Source organism: Palaemon carinicauda, chromosome 22 (assembly GCF_036898095.1).
Source record: "Palaemon carinicauda isolate YSFRI2023 chromosome 22, ASM3689809v2, whole genome shotgun sequence".
Taxonomy (NCBI): Eukaryota; Metazoa; Arthropoda; class Malacostraca; order Decapoda; family Palaemonidae; genus Palaemon; species Palaemon carinicauda.
In genome coordinates, this window is record NC_090746.1 from 48322325 (window position 1) to 48337324 (window position 15000).

The 15000-nt window shown below is 39.7% G+C and overlaps 3 protein-coding genes across 3 annotated transcripts in view; 2 read left to right on the forward strand and 1 right to left on the reverse strand.

Moving 5' to 3' along the window:
* Positions 1–15000, forward strand: part of LOC137616421 (uncharacterized) — a 742648-nt gene that overhangs the window by 573108 nt on the left and 154540 nt on the right. The gene's annotated exons all lie outside the window — the stretch shown is intronic.
* Positions 1–15000, reverse strand: part of LOC137616424 (receptor-type tyrosine-protein phosphatase T-like) — a 209195-nt gene that overhangs the window by 150174 nt on the left and 44021 nt on the right. The gene's annotated exons all lie outside the window — the stretch shown is intronic.
* Positions 1–15000, forward strand: part of LOC137616739 (receptor-type tyrosine-protein phosphatase T-like) — a 48191-nt gene that overhangs the window by 21394 nt on the left and 11797 nt on the right. The window contains 1 exon segment of the mRNA XM_068346741.1: positions 13237–13307. Coding sequence (XP_068202842.1) covers positions 13237–13307 — 71 coding nt within the window.

Sequence of the window (15000 nt, forward strand, 5' to 3'; positions counted from 1 at the left end):
GCTTTATCCCTTTGACAATAATGAGTTCAATTGCAGACTGAACAATGGCTCGTGGATACGATACGACAAGGACGGCTTCAATGTATCATGCCCTGACGGATCCACGTCCTTCGCCCACATCTTCGTTGCAGCAGATGGTTGTATCGGGACTTCCCCTAATTCCATGGTGACTGGTCTACGGACACTCATCAGAGAACGAACCTACTTCGCGAACTTCACGTGGACCTCTACAATGCCAGCACTACCTCTCCCGTACAACAGACAAGTTGCCAAGCGGTTGATGAAACTAACCGAAATGGACCACATGTCACCGACTTATAAGGAAATTCTTCACCCCATACTACTAGCAGGACTGGTTATCACGGTGATGATATTTATCGCCGTGAACATCCTTGTTTGGCATAGGTTACGGCACAGCAGGAAGCTAAAACAGAACGTTTCGCCATGTCCAGACAAAACTCCTTATTTAATTCAGTTTAAAGCCGTTTGAAGTGGCCACCTCATTCGATAAAGGAGTAAATTGTTGGAATTAGAATTGTAGGAAAAGCTGTTAGTACACTAGTAATATGTAAATGAGGAATTTTTTCAACTTTGCATGGTTAAAAATAAATTAAAAAAAAAAACATTTAAAAAAAAAATATTAATCATTTTTTCTCTCGGCATCTAATAAAATATATAAGCCGGAATGTTAAAAGAAAAGAGAAAAAAAATAAAAATTAAATTAACAGAATCTATGGGCATCTAATAAAATATATCAGCCCTGTATATAAATATATATATATATATATATATATATATATATATATATATATAATATATATATATATATATATATATATGTACGAAACCGTGGTACGTGTACGTACCAGGAATTCGTGTTTGTGCACTAAAATTTTGAATTCTTACCAAGGTAACAAATATTTTTATTAGTTACCGTATTATGTTAATCTATGTTTCTGACAAAGGTAACAATAATTCTTTAACAAGTTACCGAATCATATGTATGTCAGTAGTTTTTTTTTGGTACCATATAATCATTTGCTAGCAATGTACCATATATATGATCTTTATTTATCATGCATTTTTTTTCTTTGCTTTGGTAATATCTTTTCATATGCATTGTTGTTATTATTTTTTGATGTGCCTATTTGGACATTCGTCCTCGTTTGCTTATGGCTAAAGTTAAACAAAGAATAATACATATATCCAGTCACGCCTAGTAAACATGTTTTGGCTTATTGTTAAATTTTTTTTGAAAAAATTGAGATAGCTGGCCGATCTTATGTAATAAGTGAAATAATTATTATTACATGTTTAAAACACATGACGTAATATGTCATTTTGGATGAAGATGCTAGCCGTGGGATTTGCTGTAGTCACTGAAATCATAAACACGATGCACAATGCAGCCTCAGCAATGTAACATTTTTCTTAAACGTCAACACCAATGCATCAGTGTGTGAAAGTTTGTGACGTCACCGGATGCAGGTGTCTTCCGAGATTGTGTTAAAATTGCTACATCAACTAAGCATATGATATCTGTGATATCGATAATTTAATCAGTTCATATCTATACTTCACCAGAATTGGTCATCCGACCAAACCAGCTCCCTCCTATGATGGATATGTTTAACTCTGTTGTTTTTAGACAATAAATACTTTTAAAGCTAATAAGATGTACTTCGTTATCCAGCTTTACACATCTTAAACAACACATACTCAATGTGTGCTTATAAAAGTAGCACACATATATATATATACATAAATATATATACATATATATATATATATATATATATATATATATATATATATATATATATATATTATATATATACACTGTATATATATATATATATATATATATATATATATATATATATATATATATATATACACTATATATATATATATATATATATATATATATATATATATATATATATATATATATATATATATATATTTGGACTCAGGCCATGTCGTCCTGATGGAAGTTCCAATTAGGTAGCTATCTAGGGTATATTTGACTACAGTGATATTCCCAGAGAATTTTACCTTAAGGTATCCAGAATTCTAATTCCTGGAGCGAATATCCCTAAATAATCTGACAGGGATATCGCATAATATCAGAGGACGTATTCTTGACATGTCACATAGGTATCTTCGCCCCGAACAGTATTAACGCTTCGAGGGTGTATAGTGACAAGAATCTGAAACGAGAATGAAAAGAGAGCCGCTGATAAGGCATCTCTCCTATCCCGTTTCCAGTGTGTATCTGATGAAGGCGGTAGCGCCCTCTTTATTCCTTTTCGTGTAGCTCTACTACTTGGTGTTTTCCCTTGTGTTTTCTCGTTATTTTGGATTTATTTCAACATTTTGATGACTTCTCCGGCCTCTGCTGCCTCTAGAAAGTTGAGTATTATCTTTACTATGTATAAATGTAAGCTCTTGTCGTTTTGAATTAAATCAAAAGTGATTTTAACGTAATCAAGAGCTGTTGCCTACCAGAGGCATCCTGGATGCTATCGCTCGCTCTTATGGGTCATTTAGTTAGCTGGAGCGACGTTCCCGGTTTGTTACGCTTTAATAATTAAGCTATTCAGCTCCGCTAGGAATGCTTATATTATACCGTCAGTTTTTAGCTCGGTGATTTCGACACGGGTCGAGGTACCGATCTTACCCTTTGTGAGGCTTTGTAACCTAGACGTCTGGCACTAGTACTTTCATGCATGATATAAGTTTTTCTGAATGTTATATTATTGAAGCTATAAGCAAATATTTTATACATGTAAGATATTGTTGAATGTTTTTCCAAGATTGTATACGAGAGAGTTTCGGTGTATTTAGGTAATCGATTCTCATCTTACCTAGTCTAGTATTCTAGGTACAGTAGTATACTTTCGCACATCCCCGATTGATCTTTTCTCCTTCGGAGGCTAAGTTCAATCCCTCTCTCCCTCTGTAAGCCTTCAGCTTAATCGTAGTGGTTCTATCTGTATAATAATTCAGGTATAACTATTCTAGGATATGTCTGTCCTGACCTGATAACCAGAGTGACTGGTTTTTTGGGTTAGGGCAGAACATCAGAGTTTCTAGTCTGTGGTCTGCTTCTTCCTAGCATAGAGAATGAGTCTCCTTTGCTAGGTTAGGGGTGGACACAGGAAGCTTTGCTTCCCTAGTCCATGTTGGAAGGATTCTGTAGAGATGATTACTTCCCCTAGTGGCCTAGCAGACTGTCCTGTGTTGTTTTTCTCGGGCTGGAGGATGAGTTTTCTCTGTTGCCCGGCGAAATAACTTCACCTAACTTTGTTCTGGTTGGGAGGAGGTTAGCAAGAATTGCCAGTCTTCCTCCCTAATAGACAACTCTTGGTTAGGATGAGCTTCCCTAACGGCTGAGTGTGTCTCCTACTAGAACGAAGTCTATAGGACCCTTATCCCTTCCTCACCGCTCTTTCTTTTATTTTCTTTTGGTAGCAGTCCTACTTTTGTACCTAGTATAGGTTAGGATGGAGGACAGGCTCAGCTCTCTGCCGGCTGGCACTACGTGTCGGCCGGCAGAGACCCTTTATTCTTTGCAGAGTGAACCCCAGACCTCCCTTGGTCTCCCTTCCATGTCTGCCGGTAGAGCCCGGCAGGCTATGGATTCTTTGGAAGCCTGAATGCTACATTCTCCCCTTCCATAAGTTCACTCTTTCTGGATGGAAGGTCGTATGGCAATGCCACCTTATAACCTTACATCCATACTGTTTCTCTGACTATTGTGTTGCACCCCTAACACAGCCCGAATCTGCTGGCCACTACGATTAGCAGCCGGCAGCCAGGTATTAGTGTTTTCAGCCGTCGGCTGGCAATGATTGCCGGCCAGCACCCAGTCGCGAATCAGGAAGCTGCCGCCTATTAGTTAAGATAGTATATCTTTGAACTATACAGGGGTAGTTGCCGGCCGGCACGTGCAGGCACACGCCGGCACATACTGGCACATGATAGCCGGCACAACAGCATGCTATGTACAGTAGTTGCTGTATTTGTAGTGTAGTACACACTGCATTAGCAGAAACTGCTGTACAGAGCTTGTGATAACACTAAAAGTTCTTCATCATACATAATGTTATCTTGTACAGCCTTTTGTTGAGACCGTACAATACATAGAAAGTAAGATCTTTCTGTATTCTTTCAATCCCGTATATCAAAACTTTATCTCAAGGTGTGAACTACACCTTAAATTTCCGGTTAGGAAATTACATAAGGTATTCTAGAATAGAATTAACCTTAGTTTTAATATCTCGGAAGGTTTCAGCAATTAACTGGACAGGAAATACAAGTATGTGTCTTTCCTTCATTCTTTTATAGCTTTTCTATATAAGTTAAATGTCTCAATATAAGTGAAAAGCTTTCACTTGATACTCATGGATTTTTCTTCTCTTTACAGGAGGACTATCCGAAGTGCGGGAGTGTGTTCTGTAATGTCCGCAGTAAGAACTGCGCGCAGGAGGCACGCAGCATGCACAGCCTCCAAAGGTGATCTCCGCTATTGAGACCCTCAGGTTTGTACAGTTTGTTCTAACCTGATTACCGAGGCTTTTGACGACCCTAAGTCAACGGAGTCAAGGGATGCTGCCAGGGAAACGTTACGATCCTGGGTGAGGGGTTTTCAGAAAAACACCTCAGGTCCCTACCTTCCAAATGAGAAGATGAGGGCCTACCTTTTCCCTAAAGCATCGGCTGATGCAATCATCCCCCAGCCTCAGGTGGAGATACCAATTGTCCAGAATCCGGTAGATTCTGAAGTCTCAGCCGTCCTTCAAGACATCCAATTGGACGATAGGATGTCGGAGGTGTCGGATTCTACTGAGAAGGACCTTCTAGGAGAAGGTCAGGAGAAGGAGCTGTTCCAGGCTCCTCAAGTAGAAGAGGAAGAAATCGACGAAGTGTCGGTTACATCGGTTCCGGACCCAGAACCTATTCCGTCTACATCGTCTGCTATCCCAGATAAACTGGGAAGGACTCTTTCTTCCATTGTTGAGATGATCCAACAAATTTAAAGGAAGAATGATGAGAAGGAAGCTGCAATGAAACTGGAGATACGTAGACTTGCAGCATCACGTGGGCCCAACAAGCGGCTCAGCGTGAAGGATCTTCTTTTGTGCTGGGATACCAATCCTTGGAGGTATGCCGAACACATGCCAATGACAACCGGGAAGATCGTGATCTCAGAAAAGTTGGGAGCAATTCCCCTGAAAGAAGTGGAATTTTGGCCCAACAAAGATTCTTATCCGGACTGCTATGTCCGTCTCAGGAAGGAGACAGCCTCAAAGGAGGAGACGGAGCCAAAGGAGGTCATAGTTTTCAACCATAGTAAAGCTCAGACGTTACTAGCAAGCTCGATGAAAGAGAGGGGTTTCACTAACTCAAAGGTCCCCGCCTTGAGTAAGAAGCTTCCCTCCTTTGTGGCCTCTCCTACCAGAACCTTTCCCTTCATGGAAAAGGGATATAAGGCAGCCTTAAAGGTGGTGGAGGCAGGGAAACCATGCCCCTCCTTGGAGGAGTGCAAGCCGTTATCTCTGACCTTGCCCTTGGACCAAGAAGACTGGAAGGACGTACACCTTACCTTCTCAGTCGGGAAGCTGGAAGCTGCTATTGCTGAACGCTAGTTCGATGAGGCACTTCCAAAACTGTCAGAGGTTCTCTTGCGTAGAGAGTAAGAGACAAAGGATGTCGATGTCGTTGCAAACGACACTAGAAACGATGACAAGTGACCTCAAGATCCAGTACATGTTCATGGTTGTGGCCAAAACCCATCTGGCCACAGTTACGAAGGATCTCTATAGCTTTATTAAAGCTAGGAGATCCTGTAGAGAGTTCGTGTTCGCCTCGACTGCGGTGAGGCACGACCCGAGGAAACTGATCTCCTCTCGTATTTGGGGTAAAGACCTCTTTCCCAATGAAGTGGTTAAAGAGGTAGTAGACAAGGCCGCCACAGAGAATAGGAACCTTCTCAAAAAGTGGGGCTTGGATCTCAAGAGAAAGTCTTCTCCGGATGAGGGTCCCCAACCCAAGAGGAAGACAAAAAGGCCTAGGCCATCCTCTGGCCGGCTAAACCCTACCGACAGCAACAACAACAACTTCCTGTGACCGCGGTGCCTCAGATAGTGGCACACCCTCCAACCACGTACCAGCTGGTACCTCAACAAATGGCGAGACAGTTGCCAGTTTTTAACCCAGCCTTCGAAAGGCAGACTTCTTCCTTTCGTTCGAGAGCTAGAGGAACAGCCAGAGGTTCTTCTAGACGCCCTTCAAGAGGAAGGGGATACAGGGGAGGACGTGGTCAAGGAGGCAAGGCCTCAGGTCCACAACAGCAGAAGTAAGATACTTCCAGTAGGAGGGAGATTACAGCTATTTAGGGATCGCTGGACCTTCGATCCCTGGGCCCACAGCCTAATTAAAAATGGACTAGGTTGGAGCTGGAGCAGTCCTCCACCTCAATTTCCTCATTCTTCCAACACTCATCCCCAGTTCTGGAAGAATATGTCCGAGAACTCTTAGACAAAAGAGTAATCCGGAAGGTTAAGTCCATAAAATTTCAAGGAAGGCTGTTTTGTGTTCTAAAGAAGGACTCAGAAAAACTCAGAATTATTCTAGACTTGTCGCCACTCAACAAGTTCATAGTGAACTACAAGTTCAGAAGGCTCACGCTTCAGCACATAAGGACCCTACTGCCCAAAAGGGCATATACTGTCTCTATAGACTTGTCTGACGCTTATTGGCACGTTCCAATTAATCATCACCTCGTCTCCTACCTAGGCTTCAAGTTACATAGAAAACTTTACGCCTTCAGAGCCATGCCTTTCGGGCTAAACATAGCCCCAAGGATTTTCACGAAGCTCGCGAACGCAGCCGTCCATCAATTACGCCTAAAGGGGGTCCAAGTAGTAGCCTACTTGGACGACTGGCTGGTGTGGGCAGCATCCAGAACAGAATGCATGCAATCTTTTAAGGTAGTGATCCAGTTCCTGGAACATCTGGGATTCAAGATCAACATCAAAAAGTCTCGTCTTTCTCCAGCTCAAAAATTTCAGTGGTTGGGAATCCACTGGAATTTGGAGTCACATCGGCTTTCCATTCCTAGTAAGAAGAGGAAAGAAATAGCAGGATCTGTCGAGAGACTATTGAAATCCAAACGGATATCAAGACGCGAACAGGAGAGAATGCTGGGCTCTCTACAGTTTGCTTCGATAACAGATCAAGTGCTAAGAGCACAGCTTAAGGATGCAATAGGAGTCTGGAGAAAATACGCATCAAACACGCGAAGAGATCCAAGTGACGTTAGCCATATTCCGTTTGGCGGAAAGGAAGAAATGGCACCTGTCAGCAGTTCACATTCAAGGGTTCCGCAATTTGACAGCGGACACTATTTAGTTTTACACCTATAGAATCAGAATGGTCCCTTGCTGCAGGATCGTTCTCCTTCATCTCGAGTCAAGTCCCAGAGCTGCAGATAGACCTCTTTGCGACGAAAGACAACAAGAAAATAGATCATTACATGTCCCCTTACGAGGAGCCATGAGCGGAGGCAGTGGACGCTATGTCCCTGGACTGGAACAGATGGTCCATTATCTATCTGTTCCATCCGCACAACCTTCTTTTGAAGGTCCTCGATAAGCTGAGATCCTTCAAAGGGAAAGCAGCAATAGTGGCCTACAAGTGGCCAAATAGCGTGTGGTTCCCTCTGGCATTAGAACTACGACTAAAATTCGTACCGCCACCGGATCCATCCCTGTCTCAGCGAGTACAGAAGTCGACTGTCTTCGCTCCATCACAGAAAACACGGAACCTACATCTCATGATTTTCTCTCCTTAGCGATGAGAAAAAGAGTCGGTGTTTAAAAGTCAGTTTAGAGTTTTGGAGGAAAACAGAAGACATTATGAGGTTTCAGGGAAGAAATAGCTATCCTTTGTCAAGGCGAAGAAACCGAAAGAAATCCCGACAGATTCCTATTTATCATTCTTCATTCACCTTCATGAGCAAGGTTTAGCAGCCAACACAATTCTATTGTTCAAGCCTGCCTTGACAAGTCAGATACCATATGCCTTACAGGTTGACCTTTCTTACGACGTTCTTAATGAGCCAGCCCTCCAGCGCTTCCAAAGACCCTTTGCATGGTCATTAGATGTAATTCCTCATTGTGTATAAATAACGAACAATGAGGAATGTGCTTAGAAGGTTTTGAATTCAAGTCATATTTCTGTTTGTACTCGCTTTGGGGGCCAGAGTTATGAAATAGTGGCTCTCTCTAGAGAGGAAGGTCACGTCCAGTTCTTGGAGGGAGAACTGAATCTATTTCCAGACCCAACGTTTCTTGCCAGGAACAAGCTACCCACCAACAGGTGGGGTCCCTAGAGAATCTGCTCTCTGAAGGAAGATGCATCTCTATGTCCAGTGGATTGCCTAAAGGTCTATCTTCATAGAACTTCAGACTTTATGGGAGGACAGCTGTTCAGAAGAGAAACCCTGGATTCAAAGTTATCTATAACTATGGGCGAAATTTACCCGTGTTATTCGCAGAACGGATCCAGACAGTACAACCGTTAGTCATGATCCGAGGAAAGTTGCCTCTTCCATAAAATTTCTTTAATTATATGGACTTTGAACATCCTTGTTTGCACACCGGCTGGTAGTCATCCAAGGCGTTCTTTATGCACTTTGCGAAGCAAGTGGAGCAACTTATGAGATCTGTGGTAGCAGCAGGTAGTATTCTTTAACCTTCTGTTTTAAGTCTGCAAGGAACAATGTAATTAATTTGGGACGATTAATTAAGAGGGTGCGCGTGTAGTCACTGTATGTTACTACACGCAGAGCGATAGGCCACGAAAGTGTCCTTTCGGACTGTTCCATTGACGTCGGTAATCTATAGCATAATACGGACACTTGTGCCAAGCATTTTTACGCTAGTGTATGTAAACAGTATACAGACTATATCATTATTATTAATAATTCAATTGGAGTGGCAAATCTGTTTCCTAGTAGATGAAACAATATTTTCTGTTGACTGTTTTTCTTTATGCTTTTATGCATATCATCCACATTCTATAAATTTTATAAATGTTGATCTGATATGTACGTTTATTAAATTTTAATAAACTAGTCTTATTCGCCCACACTCATTTTATTAGAAATGTACTGAGCATTAAGATTAAAATATGGATATTTTTATCATGGTATGTCTTTCGAGACTGTTCCCTTATTCTAGGAAAAGTCCACTCACTCTAACCCTTCCTTAGTAGGGTTGACGTGGTACCCTAACGGGTTGGTGGCAAAGAGGCAAAATTTGTTTCTATGCGGATACAACCATTATCCAATAGTTTATAAGAGTAGTCACATTGTGGAAGGTGTAACAAATTCATTCTGACATTGGTGACTCTTATACAAACTTTGCTTTATATTGTATATGGCGAGACCACTATACAAGCTTGTCATTTTGTCATCCATAAATTTTTATGTACTCCTCGAGACTTTTCCAGAGTCTAGTACGACTCTTCCCTGTAGGGGGCAGGAAGCACTAACATAGTTCATGCTTAGATGAAATGATGTATGACAGTAACATCATAGGTCTCTAGGTCTAGACGGACCAGGAGAATACTTTCTTGAGAGTACGGCACGGATTGAGAATCCACAGATACAGTAATGCTCTGGTAAACTTCCATCAGGACGACATGGCCTGAGCCCAAAAAGCTATTTTTGGGTGAGGTAGCCATGGCATCCTGATGGACCCGCCCTTCCTTTTATTGTAAAAGGGCCTGTTGACCCCTCCCTATAGTAGAGTATCTGTAACACCTCGTATATCGCTACAAGGAATAAAGAGGGCGCTACCGCCTTCATCAGATACACACTGGAAACGGGATAGGAGAGATGCCTTATGAGCGGCTCTCTTTTCATTCTCGTTTCAGATTCTTGTCACAATCCCCCCTCGAAGCGTTAATACTGTTCGGGGCAAAGATAGCTATGTGACGTGTCAAGAATACGTCCTCTGATATTATGCGATATCCCTGTGAGATTATTTAGGGATATTCGCTCCAGGAGTTAGAATTCTGGATACCTTAAGGTAAAATTCTCTGGGAATATCACTGTAGTCAAATATACCCTAGAAAGCTACCTAGTAGAAACTTCCATCAGGACGATATGGCTACCTCACCCAAAAATAGATTTTGAGCGAAATATATACATATATATATATATATATACATATATATATATATATATATATATATATATATATATATATATATATATATATATAAGAAATAAATATTACAATAAACACGCATATAACGTTTTCTTAATCATATATAGATTTATTAGTAAAATATGATTACGAGAAAACATTATTCACTTTTCAGTTGTTGTTTAAACTAGGATGTTTCCTTGAAATATCGAAGAAAAAGTGTCAAGAATGAAATTAGTATCACAGAATTTGCAATGTTTCTTTTTTTTTTTTTTTTTTTTTACTTTCTGAAGGTTTTGGTTCAGTCTTGTTAAAGTCCTGATTCTTTATTTATTGCTGTTGTTTTGTATTCTATGCTGTCAGAATAAACTGGGCTCACTCCTCGAGGTCAACAAATCTTAAGATGATTTCTTTATTTCTTATTGTTTTGTTTTTGGATTCACAGTTCCTCAAAAGCTTATCTCGTATCCACCAGCTGGATAGACTTCTTTGTGATGGTGAAGTTTAACATATTTTATGCCTTAAAGTTTTGGTAATAGGAAAAATTACGTCAAATTTACTTTAGCCTAAACTAGCTTTTAAGATTTATTTGTTTTGCTTCTATGAAAATAGATATTGTGTTATCTTTCTTGTAATTACTTCTCTAGTTAAAGTTGATAAGAAAAGTTAAATCTCTCTCTCTCTCTCTCTCTCTCTCTCTCTCTCTCTCTCTCTCGTTAGTGGAGTGACGATAACCCTGAGAGGATGTACAAGCCTTAGGAACGTTCGGTTTCTAAATAAGCTGATAAACAGGATAAGCAGAATAATATAAATATTTACTAAGATGGGGTGAATTCGATTTGTAAAAAGAATAACAAAGTATCTGGCATTATGGTTCAGATAATATTTTGGCACGTAACATCCTTTCCCTTTAGATCCTGATGTTGTAATATCAGGATGTTTCTGGATGGGTAAAAATAAAAGAAAGCAAAGGAGAAAACCTAGATTAATTAAGATTCTGAATATTATAATGATGAATATTAAGAACAATAATATTTAGTGAAAAGTAATTTTCAATTGATTTATCAAATATCAATATAAAAAATACATGACGTAGAGATAGTAAGATTAGACGATATGAAATTATAATCATGATGAAAATTATAGGTTGTTGTCATTCTATTTAAAAACCTTTTTTTTGTTTTTTACAGATTCAAAAAAAAAGAAAAGAAAAAAAAAAAAGCAAAAGATAGGTAAGATTGTGGTCTCCTAATGGAGATGTCTTTGCCCGTCGTTCAGCCGGACTGGGGTTCGAGTTCCGCTCAAACTCGATAGTTTTTTGTAGTGTCTACAACCTCAACATAATTGTGAGCTAAGAATGGGGGTCATAGGGGAGCCTCTAGGTCTACCTACTGAGTCATCAGTAGCCATTACCTGGCCGTCCCTGGTCCTAGCTTACGTGGAGAGAGGGCTTGGGCACTGATCATATGTCCCTTGCCTCTGCTATTCAAGACCGACCTTTAAAACCTTTAAATATGACTGTCACCTGTTATGTTGAAAGGAAGACGTTGAATACGAAAAAAAATTGGCTCTCATCTTTGCACAACACCAACGATCACAGTCTCTCTCTCTCTCTCTCTCTCTCTCTCTCTCTCTCTCTCTCTCTCTCTCTCTCTCTCTCTCACCCATTCTTTACGCCCCCACCATGTGGAAGGATGACTCCTGGTATTAGCCTTCCATGTCTCGTATAGTATTTTGGAATAATGTCCCTACCTCTCTGTCCGCGAACGTTATTCACTGCTGAGTTTAACAAGGAGCTACATATCGCTCTGACTCTTTATGAGGGCCAAACACAATTCCTCACTCTAGTCAGGAGATTTGATCAGCTACTTAGTAGCTAAGACGTCAAGGGGTACATATGATTAAAAAAGTTGAAAACCCCTGAGCTACTAGTTAGTGACATATATATATATATATATATATATATATATATATATATATATATATATATACATACATACATACATATATACAGTGTTATATAAATAATTATGCATTTATTTATATGTACTTATAATTATGTATGTATGTATATCTATCTATCTATCTATCTATCTATCTATATATATATATATATATATATATATATATATATATATATATATATATATATTACAAAAAAGTTGCTCCCCCATGGAAGACAAACTTATTGAAATAGACACGACAACATTCAATCCCACAATACAAGCCTTTTCTTACGCCTATAATGAAGGCATAGCAATAAAGCGTTGAATCCCAGGATAAAATATGTGTAATTCACCCTCTATAGGTCCTGGAAGTTGTGGTTCTTCCTTTCAGAACCTCCTGAGTCGTCCTTTCCTCCTTCCCAGAATTCTTCGGGTGTAAACTCTTTCCACCAACTTATCATCTTTCATGTTCATCACATGATCAAACCATTTCGAAACTCCCTAATCCAGCTTTTATCTTGAGTTAGATTTTAATTAATTCTTCTACAGTATGTGGCTCCACATTCTTCCCCTTCTATTCCTTTTTGAAAAACATATAGGCAATAAAACGTTTTGTCTTAACAATTGTAACATTTTATTACATTATAGATTAAAAAGGAATATTTACCTTTCATGAAGGAGAGCTGGCCCAAAAATGCCTTCATACATTCCATCCTTGGTTGTCATAGACTGGGTATTTTTTTTACTAATATTTTGCTAAATATTAGCCAATAGTTTAAGAATTTTTCATGGGAATAAATGGTGTGATATGTGATTCCAAAGCCCGGTTGGGAATGTGGAAGCCTTTTAGGCATAATTGAAAAATATTTGAAAACTCAAAGCTAAATTCTAGTATCTTTAAAAAAGATTAAAAATCGCTAAGCGAAATGTGCATCAAACTGTCCGCTTGTTTAAAGATGTGGGAAGTCTTATCTGTATTAGAGAGAGAGAGTAGATTAAGTGGTAGAAGTAATTTCTCGTGAAATATAGGGTACTTCAATATTTGAAACATGATTAAATTATAATAGTTCAACTCCTCGATCTTATGAGATTGATCAAAGAGTTACTCCTAACTGTATGGTTTATGGAGCTGGCTCAAGTTAGTGTAGGGAGTCTAGTGGGACAAAGCCTTAGCCAAAGGGATGAGTCGGTTTCGTAGTCTAGGTTTGATTGGGTAAGGTCTTCCTATGTAGTATCCAAAGGTTAGCTCATGCTCTGCCGTATCTAAAGGTTAGCTCATACTATGTAGTATCCAAAGGTTAGCTAATGATCTGCAGTATCCAAAGGTTAGCTCATACTATGTAGTATCCAAAGGTTAGCTCATGCTCTGCAGTATCCAAAGGTTAGCTTATACTTTGTATAATCCAAAGGTTAGCTCATGCTATGTAGTAACCAAAGGTTAGCTCATACTATATAGTATCCAAAGGTAAGCTCCATGCTCTGCAGTATCTAAAGGTTAGCTCATACTATGTAGAATCCAAAGGTTAGCTCATGCTATGCAGTATCCAAAGGTTAGCTCATACTATGTAGTATCCAAGGGTTAGCTCATGCTATGTAGTATCTAAGGGTTAGCTCATGCTATGTAGTAACCAAAAGTTAGCTCATGCTATGTAGTATCCAAGGGTTAGCTCATGCTATGTAGTAACCAAAGGTTAGCTCATGCTATGTAGTAACCAAAGGTTAGCTCATGCTCTGCAGTATCTAAAGGTTAGCTCATACTGTGTAGTATCCAAAGGTTAGCTTATGCTCTGCAGTACCCAAAGGTTAGCTCATACTATGTAGAATCCAAAGGTTAGCTCATGCTATGTAGTAACCAAAGGTCAGCTCATGCTATGTAGTATCCAAGGGTTAGCTCATGCTATGTAGTAACCAAAGGTTAGCTCATGCTATGTAGTATCTAAGGGTTAGCTCATACTATGTAGTAACCAAAGGTTAGCTCATGCTATGTAGTAACCAAAGGTTAGCTCATGCTCTGCAGTATCTAAAGGTTAGCTCATACTGTGTAGTATCCAAAGGTTAGCTTATGCTCTGCAGTACCCAAAGGTTAGCTCATACTATGTAGAATCCAAAGGTTAGCTCATGCTATGTAGTAACCAAAGGTCAGCTCATGCTATGTAGTATCCAAGGGTTAGCTCATGCTATGTAGTAACCAAAGGTTAGCTCATGCTATGTAGTATCTAAGGGTTAGCTCATGCTATGTAGTAACCAAAGGTTAGCTCATGCTATGTAGTAACCAAAGGTTAGCTCATGCTCTGCAGTATCTAAAGGTTAGCTCATACTATGTAGTATCCAAAGGTTAGCTTATGCTCTGCAGTACCCAAAGGTTAGCTCATACTATGTAGAATCCAAAGGTTAGCTCATGCTATGTAGTAACCAAAGGTCAGCTCATGCTATGTAGTATCCAAGGGTTAGCTCATGCTATGTAGTAACCAAAGGTTAGCTCATGCTATGTAGTATCTAAGGGTTAGCTCATGCTATGTAGTAACCAAAGGTTAGCTCATGCTATGTAGTAACCAAAGGTTAGCTCATGCTCTGCAGTATCTAAAGGTTAGCTCATACTATGTAGTATCCAAAGGTTAGCTTATGCTCTGCAGTACCCAAAGGTTAGCTCATGCTATGTAGTAACCAAAGGCTAGCTCATGCTATGTAGTAACCAAGGGTTAGCTCATGCTATGTAGTATCAGAAGGTTAGATAGGGTAAGGTCCTTCTATGTAGTATCCAAAGGTTCGATGGGGCAAGGTTATCCCATGTGGTATCCTAAGGTTAGATTGTGTAAAGTTAGGATGACCTT